Genomic DNA, 8,861 nt, shown 5'->3' on the forward strand with positions numbered 1-8,861 from the left:
TTTTGGGTGCATTTGACCATGTTTTTCTAATGCTTCTTTTTAAAACATTAGAATTTTTAAAATTATATTTTTATATAAAAACAAAAAAAAATTTAAAATTTATTTTTAAATCACAGTGCCAAATAGGCTATTATATGTTTGTTGAAATTTTCTCAAATACATTTTGGACGGGTTTGGCAATGTTTTTTCAATTGTTATTTTCAAAATTTGTTTTTTAAATTAAAAAAAAAGTATTTTTTTTAGTATTTTATAAAAATAAAGGTGTTCAACCAATTGCATTTAAAAATAATTCTTCTATTTTGATTTTGTATAGACGTTGCAAATTCAATTTATATAATATTAATTAAATTTAATTCAAGTGATTAGAAATTAAAATAGTTTTGTGATTACAAATAAATTATAGAATAAATAGTTCTTAGTAAACCATGAACAATAATATTATAATAAAATCATAAATAATATTTTTTTCATTAAAAATATATATGTTAAAAAATACATGGATATTAATATCTTCATAAAAGCATAATTAATTTTTTTTTGGTAAAAAATGGATGATAATAATTTTAAAATAATAATTGTTAATAATATTTTATTTAAAATGAATAACAAATAAATTTTAACTTTTTAAATATATAAATAAGTTAAATTTTCCATCACATGCATACATTTAGTACTCAATTATGAGCACAACATTCTGGAATGTTTTGATTTAATCTATTATTAATTGGATCAAAAATTTTAATTTCAAATTATTCTTAAAAATTAAAAGGTTCATTAAAATTTTAAATTATTAATCATATATCACTTAATCTAGAATTTATTTGCCTAATGATAAAAATTAGAAAACATAGTTATGTGGTAGGAGAAACACTAAATTCGGAACTCATAATTTGATCTATTATTGTTTTGCCTAATGATCTATTTTTTCACATGGAGGAGACTCCATCAATATCTATCTAAAAAATAAAAATAAAAATGGGGAAAAAATATGGTTATTCATAGTAGAAGAGAAATAATAAAAACGTTCCATCCCAACTTTAGTCCATAAATTTCAAATATTAATTAAATTATTATTTGAATTTTAAATTATTTTTAAAAATTACTAAATTCATGAATAAATTCAACATATTGAGTGTTACTTAATTTGACGTTTATTTTATAGAATGAAAAAATTTGTAAAAATATGATATATGCAAAAAAGAAATTAGCAAAGTCATTCAAAATGAATTTTGGTCTATAACTTTCTAATTTTATTGAGTTCCGTGACTTTCGACATTCTAATCTCGTACTTGAAAAAGATATTCATTCCCGTTTTAATCATTGTTAAAGCTAGGATTTGAATTTCAATGTTACTCCATTCGATATCCAGTTTTATTTAGTATTGTTTGAAGAATATTTCCTCTCCAAGTTCTGGATTGATTAGTAAAAACTGCAACATTCCATATCAGCTTCCAACTACAAATCTAACATTTGACATTCAAACATCATATCAACATTTTATCAAGAAATCACATCATGCCTAGACTGAGTTGTTAGTTAAATTCTACATTTTACATTTCAAAATTTCCAGATCATAGTAGACCTATGAAATAACAAGGATAGCAGCAACTTCCAACCAACTCCATTTTCCAGTCTCAAAGTCTGCAAAATATAATGGTTAAGCAAATAATGAGAGATGACACATTTCTATGGTAAACACCTTTTACACCTATCTCATGCATAAACATTACAACCAAAATTTCAGCTTTCCTCCAAAATTAGCAATCAAAAAAATTCCAAAATTTCACTAGTGCCACTCAAAATTTAGAAGAAAGATACCATTTTTCATGCATCTTAAGATCCCAAATTGAAGATGCAACATTTCTTTCTTAACACCAAGCCATATGAAAAGAGATTTAATCAGAACTGAAACAAAGGGAAATGGATGAAGTTACATGAAAAAAAAACTTTTTATGTTATCTCTATTCTAAGGCTCTCATTTTGGCTAATAAACTAAGATGCAAATACGAAAGGTGTAGAAATACCACACCAAATCTTACATAGACCAACATAGTTTATCTCCAAAAATATGTATTGTTATGCTTTAGACATATTTAGTTGCATCAAGTTAGGCATCTTTGGAATGATCCACTCCATATGTAGATCTTGCCCATAATGGTTCCTTGGCCCGCATGACTATAAAACATGCTTACATAGTTAAGAGGGGCCTACTATACGTGAAGTGTCAAAACCTTATTTTTCAATTTGTTGATGTGACATCTCACAATCACCTCCATACAAGTATGATGTCCTCGATCAACATGTCCTACAGAATTATGAGATCAATTAAACACTCACTCAAACTCTTATACTAGATCAGAGATTGTAATGACATATTCTCTCCCATATAAGCATTATCACTCTAAGCCCATGACTGCACAACTTTAAAAAAGGTCAACCTACTTGAGAAGGGTTCATTACATGTAAAATGTTGGAAATTGATGTCTTTAACCAATATGAAAATTTTAAAATATTTATATTAGGGTCTTACTTTTAGTAGTCTGCTTACAAATATATTACAAATTAGGATGCAATATAAATCATTATAGGTAAGCACACTACTAAGATGTGTTATTAAACAATTTTCCCTTCACCCTCATGCCATTTAGCTTTGATCTAGTTGCTTTCCCAATAACTTTCCTGTACGTCACATCATTCATGACCATAGTCAACAAACTAACTTAGCATTACACCAATTCTCTACCTTATGACATAGTCAAAGGTCATATAAGGTATAAAAATAATCAAATATAGTGATCTATAAAAATTCATACAATGATGAAACAATGATCCATTCATTCACCTCCAATAGTATTAAATTCATGTTTTAATACAACTCTTTATCATGAACATATCTCATATTATCTTTAATATTGTAGAAATCTTTGGTTCAATGGCATTAAGCGCCTAACTCAAGTTTTCTATATGTTCATTAACTCAAAATGCCTGAATAATAATCCAAGTATATTATCTAAGTGCTTTACACTCATAATATTTCATCTTTGCTTGTTGTGCACAAACTCTTAAGGAAAAGCATTGCTCCCATCACCCCCATACTCCTTTCCAAAATATCAAAAGAGTGATTTCCCCTTTGAATTTTTTTTGCATTTGTGCTATGCTTAAAAGCTCTCCAAGCCAGTCTATGTCCACAACACAAGATTCCAACAAGAGAAAGCACACATAGCAATAGATTTATGGGATAACTCTCCCCTAACTTGTATATTACTCTACATAGAATTATAAGAACAACTCAACCATCTCTCAAGTCTCAAGCAAGACTCCCACACTCTCTATTAGTGAGTTCCTAGTCTTAGAATGGTTTGATAGCATACTATTATAGGCTAATTAGAACCAACTACTTCCCACCGACCTAAGAGCAAACACCTTTAAATTCAAATTCTAATTCAAATGTCTTAAGCTATCCTCAAGCTTCAACCATTTGCCATATGTTTATGCTTGCCTCTAATCTTACCACCTATGGTTGCATGAAATGCTTGCCCCTTGATTGCTTGCAAATGTTCCCAAGCACAATAGACCACCCTTGTCATTCCACCATCTTAGGGACTTAGTTGGTTCCTTGTACAAGTGTTTTTTACTTGGTGCTTGTTAGATTGTTTGGCTCGTGCTAGGAGTTTAGCACCATCACAACCTATCTCAACCCACTAGCATCAATTATGTAGTGCTAACAACCTCTTGCTTGGGCTTGTCCTAATGCCATGGTGTTCTCTTTATGCCATGGTTAGTGTCAACTCATGCTTGTTGTTCAACCCTCCCTTATGTCTAGGCAAATCTTATGCATCATCAAGCCTTTTGCTTGTCTCTAGGCAGCTAATGTGTCTCAAGCCCCATCTTGGCCCACATGCTAGCACATGGCCTATTTCTAAATTGGCCCATGTATGTGCCAAGCATGCTGATCGGTCTCACCTGAAGCAACCATGCTCATCTATGTGCCACAATGGCACCCTATGTCATTGTGCCCATGAGTTGCACCATGTCCTATGGTATTGCATCCATGTGTGTGTGCTTAGCAAGGGTCATCATCATCACCCCTTGATCATGCCTAGAGCTCGCCCCTCATTATGCTCTTAATGTGGCATAGCTCATGCCATCCTTACCACCTTTGAGCCAACCACCCTCTTTATAAAAAACATTATGAGCCATTTCCAAAATACCAGAAGGACGCATCATAGGTTCTTAAATAGGCATAATAAATTTTCCAAAAAAATAAAAAATCTAAAAAATCATAATTCCACATGGAAGCCCTTCTTAAGGCCTCTTCTATGAAGGAAAATACCAGCTAGGTAAAATCCAATAATTAAATTTTGGCCTGGCCAGTCAAGTTGCCCCACATGGTAGTCCACATGTTGCGTATTGCCCTTTTGAGCAACCACCAAGCCTTTGACATGATCTCTCATCAAACCTTGGTCATCGGCTTGCCTTGTTGAATAGGAACTCATGGGTGCAAAGTGCCATCTGATGAGGCCTTGATACCGCATCATCCAAGTAAAGATGTTGATACACAACCCTATCCCTACCCCCTAACCCAATCCAAAGGAAAGGGAAAAAAAAAAAGCAATAAGCCACTCCCATACCCACCCCTCCTTTGCACTTCTAGGAGCTTAGATTATAGACCATTGCTCCAATCAATTCCATACTTCTTTCCATAACCCTATCGTCCAACCCAAGGGAAGGGGGAAAAGAAATAGTAGAAAGTTGCTTTTATACCCACTCCTCCTTTGTGCTTCCAAGAGCTCAAAATCATAGACCATTTTGACACAAATTATCCTTCATAGATTAGGAGTCTGTTTGGCAGTGTATTTAAAAAATACTTTTAACCTAAAAAGTATTTTTGAAAAAAATATCAGGTGTTCGGCAAAATTTAGAAAATACTTTTAAAAATTTGAAAAATCACTTACAATATTTCCTGAAGAAACACTTGATAGGTGATTCTCCTAAAAATACTTCGAGTAGAAACTATATGAAATGCACTTGAAGCTCAAAAGGAAAGTGTAATCATGATAATAGAAAAAAGAATTATATACAAGGGTACACACAAGATATATTTATGAGTTAGCAAAATTTCTATTATTACATTTCATAAAAGCAAAATTTCCATCATTGCATTTCATAAAAGCAAAATTTCCATTGTTCATTTCATAAAAGGAACATTTCCATTATTGCACTTCATAAAAGCAAAATTCCGATTGCAGCATTTCAAAAAAGCACATTGTTCCTTCATGTTGTTACCTGGATCTGAGGGATTCTTTGATAGCAGAGAATTTCTGGTCATCAGAGGATCTATTGCCATCAGAGGACTTTTTGCTTTGAGCAGCATAATTGGTTTTAGCCAAACCCTCCAATGTCAGCAACTTCGCAGCTAGTCTCCGCAGGTAATCATACTGAATTAGAAATAAAAATAATATTATTTCATCAAATAATTTAAAAATAATATCAAGTTTCACATTATGATCTTTTATACTAAGATATGCTCATAGGTCATGAGGAATGGTTGAGTAAATACTAGTATGATGTATATACCCTGCTTGTGGCAGCAGAATAATGCTTTTCCTCAAACCTTTCAGCAAGATTCCGTAGCTGATGCAGTTGCTCTGGTCCAGAAACAGGAACAACTCTCTTCAATGTGTCCATGCTAGACATACAAAACATTAAATTGTAATGGGTTATTGTCATGCAATCATTGAAAAGTTTTCATCAGAAAAAACTCCCAAATTCATGCTCACAATAACTTATTGTGTCTTGCCTGGCTTAAGCTTTTAGGAAAATTAGTAACTTAACACAGTATTAGATTTTAGGTTAATTAGAGGACTCAAGTTTAAGTCACCTTGGGATGTGTGATTTGTTTGCTACCACTACAGTTTATGCCTCTCATGGCAGGTATAGGGCCACCCATGTGTAATCGCTTTTGTGTGATTTGTCTATCATGTGTATAGGACCCACATGTGTGATTTGTCTATCACTCCCAAGGTGCGGATGGGGACGTGTGTGATGGGGGTGTTACAGCAAGATATGCATTTGTCTATCACTAATGTGATTTGAGAGGCGCGTGATCTTACATGATCACAAATATGTGATTTCTTTGTCATTATTGTGGTTTGTGCCTCTAAGAATGGGTATGTTCATATTTGTGTGATCATAGTATGAGGATGCATGTGAAAGGATGTCAAAGAATGATATATCCTGTGGGTTCAAATCCTAACAGCTTCAATGTAACATAGATTTCATTACTTCTACTACTTGTATCACATCATGTCAAGGTGGAATACTAAATCATCATGCTAGCATTGTCAGATGAATAGTCTTATCATACAACTAGGTTATTCATGATCATTTGTACATGTGTTCTAGATCACCTTCAAAGCTGAATGTAATGTTCTATAAAAAGGAGAACTGTTTACCTGCTTCCCCAGTAACCTTTCTGACAGAAAATTTGACTGTATCTTTATTGTCTTAAAAACAAATAACCCCGTGGAATTGAAAGATTAATTCAAGCATTATGTATTAAAAAAGGTGTAGATTCAAACCCTAACCAATCTCAAGAATTCATATTGAATTAAATTCCAACAATAGAAATTTCCCAAAGATGCCCGAGTCATTTACATTTGGTAATTGAAATAAAACACTCACATGTAGTTGACAATCCTCTGGCGGGCATCAGGTGGAACATGAGCCCTCCAATCACCTCCATCCATGACAGGTTCAGCCTGAGCAGGTCTCTGATTAGAATGGACAGAATTATTTGTCTCTTTAATGAATAAAAAATTTAAAATGAAAACCAAGAAAGAAAATCATGCCCTGGTAATAAAATGAATTGAATAATCAGTTTTCATATCCTCTGCTGAATCAAAAATTGAGATTGAAACCCAAATAAATTGAACAGTTAGTTTTCTCTCATGAATCAAACACTCAAAAGGAAATCCAAGAATGAATTGAATCATTAGTTTTCTCCAGAGAATAAAAAAAACTGAGGACAAACCCAAGAAAAAAATCATGCCATGATATTAAAATGAATTGAATTATCAGTTTTCTCCACTGAATCAGAAATTGAAAAAGAAACCCAAGAAAGAAAATCACGCCATGATACTTAAATGAATTGGTTAATCTGTTTTCTCTAGTGAATTAGAAATTGAAAATGAAATCCAAGAAAGAAAACCACGATATAATATTGAAATCAAGGGAATTATTAGTTATCTCTTCTGTATAAAAAATGGAAAATAAAACCCTAGAAAGAATGCTAAGCTCTGATATTAAAATGAATAGAAATAGACAGTTTTCCCTAGCGAATCAAAAATGGAAAATGAAATACAAAAAAGAAAATCACGCCCTGAATCGAAATGAATCGAGTTATTGGCCTTCTCTGCTGAATCAAAAGTTGAAAATGAAACCCAAACAAGAAAATGACGCCATGGTATTTAAGTGAATTAAATAATCAAAGAAAGAAAATCAGGAGATGATATCGAAATGAGTTGAATCATCAGCTTCACTACTGAATCAAAAAGAAAAAAAAAAGAAACCCAAGAAAGAAAATGAATGGAATATTCATCTTTCTCTATTGAATCAAATATTGAGAAAGAAAATCAGTGCATGATATTGAATGAAGTGAAATGAAGAAAAAAAAAAACAAAAAGAGGAGAAAGTAAGAAGGAACCTGGGGCCGCAAGCGAAAGGGATGAGACAATGGTCGTAATGAAACCCCAAATTTTCTGGTTGGGAATGCCATGGCGGTGATGGTCCGGGCTAAAAGTTCTGGCTTCTGGGAGAAGTAAACTAGGAAAACTGGAAACTAGCAAATAGCACCAAGTCGATTTATCAATGGCGTTGATGCTCTGCGCTTATAAAGTTCTTCGATTCGCGGGTAAGGAAACTAGCAATAGCACTCGTCAATGCAGTGCCGGAAGGATAGATATCCACCTTCAAACTGGTCTGTAGAAAACACTGGTTTCTGTTTCAGTAACAGAAACTGTTTTCTTTTCGTTTTCTCAGTGTGACAGACGCTGTTCACAACTGTTTTTTAAAGCAAGTCTTATCTTTTGCATAATAAACAAAAACAACATTTTTGATCGATTTTAAAGGATATTGATTTTACGAATATATAAAAAAAAAAATATCATTGGATTCGAGTTTTAAACAATGAAAAAATATACGAAAATGTTAATTAATGGATATATTTTATCAAAATTTTTTATCGAAATGCATTAATATTGAATATATCGGGATATATCTAGATATTTTAAATTTTGTTTATAAAAAATGTAAAAGTCAATTTTTTATTTTTAAAACTAGAAAAGGTTGTAATATTTGCTAAGAAAATTAAAAAAATAATAATTATATGAATATAAAAATAATTAAAAATAAAATAAAAAGAATTATTTTTAGAACATATTTAAAAATATAGAACATATATGAAAAACATTTTAGATTCCCAATTAACCTCATAAAATATTATAAAATTATTTTTAAAAATTAAAAATTTCTTTTGAACAAAATTAGACCCATTTGAAAAATATAGTCAAACGGGTTTATATATATATATATATATATTTTTGTATTAAAAATCGGTGAAAGTAATTTTTACATGTTTTTTAAAAGTTATTTTTTATTTTATTTTATTTTTTAAAATTGTTTTTAAATAACAATTAAAAAAATTTTAAAATAATTTTTTATTTTAAAAAATAGAAAACTGTTTTTAAAAATAAAAAATTGTTTTTAAAACATCATGATTATATTGTTCTTTATTTTATAAATAATAAAAAAATGTTTTGAAAACAGTTTCAATCAAATGCACGTGAATATATATATGAGTG

At 31.2% G+C, this 8,861-nt stretch overlaps 1 protein-coding gene across 2 annotated transcripts; it reads right to left on the minus strand.

The window, feature by feature from the left end:
• Window positions 1-1,444: 1,444 nt before the first annotated feature.
• On the minus strand, window positions 1,445-8,062 carry LOC104877881 (mediator of RNA polymerase II transcription subunit 15a). Of its 2 annotated transcripts, none has more exons than XM_010647250.3 (5): window positions 7,706-8,062; window positions 6,685-6,773; window positions 5,578-5,689; window positions 5,287-5,438; window positions 1,445-1,641 (listed from the first exon to the last, which is right to left on the minus strand). In XM_010647250.3, exons 1-5 carry the CDS (start codon window positions 7,775-7,777, stop codon window positions 1,635-1,637), a joined length of 432 nt encoding a protein of 143 aa, XP_010645552.1. In that variant the 5' UTR covers window positions 7,778-8,062; the 3' UTR covers window positions 1,445-1,634. The 2 variants fall into 2 exon arrangements, with proteins under 2 accessions (XP_010645552.1, XP_059597523.1); XM_059741540.1 differs by having other exon boundaries at window positions 6,685-6,761; window positions 7,706-8,049.
• Window positions 8,063-8,861: the final 799 nt, after the last annotated feature.

The sequence above is a fragment of the Vitis vinifera genome, chromosome 13 (assembly GCF_030704535.1).
Source record: "Vitis vinifera cultivar Pinot Noir 40024 chromosome 13, ASM3070453v1".
Lineage (NCBI taxonomy): Eukaryota > Viridiplantae > Streptophyta > Magnoliopsida > Vitales > Vitaceae > Vitis > Vitis vinifera.

Bases quoted from the DNA above. Each gene is read 5' to 3' on its own strand.
- LOC104877881 (XM_010647250.3), bottom strand. From the start codon at position 7,777: ATGGCATTCCCAACCAGAAAATTTGGGGTTTCATTACGACCATTGTCT. The intron at 6,774-7,705 runs GTTCCTTCTTAC...CATTCTAATCAG, and splicing joins CCTTTCGCTTGCGGCCCCAG to AGACCTGCTCAGGCTGAACC. The intron at 5,690-6,684 runs GTGAGTGTTTTA...TTGTATGTCTAG, and splicing joins CAGAGGATTGTCAACTACAT to CATGGACACATTGAAGAGAG.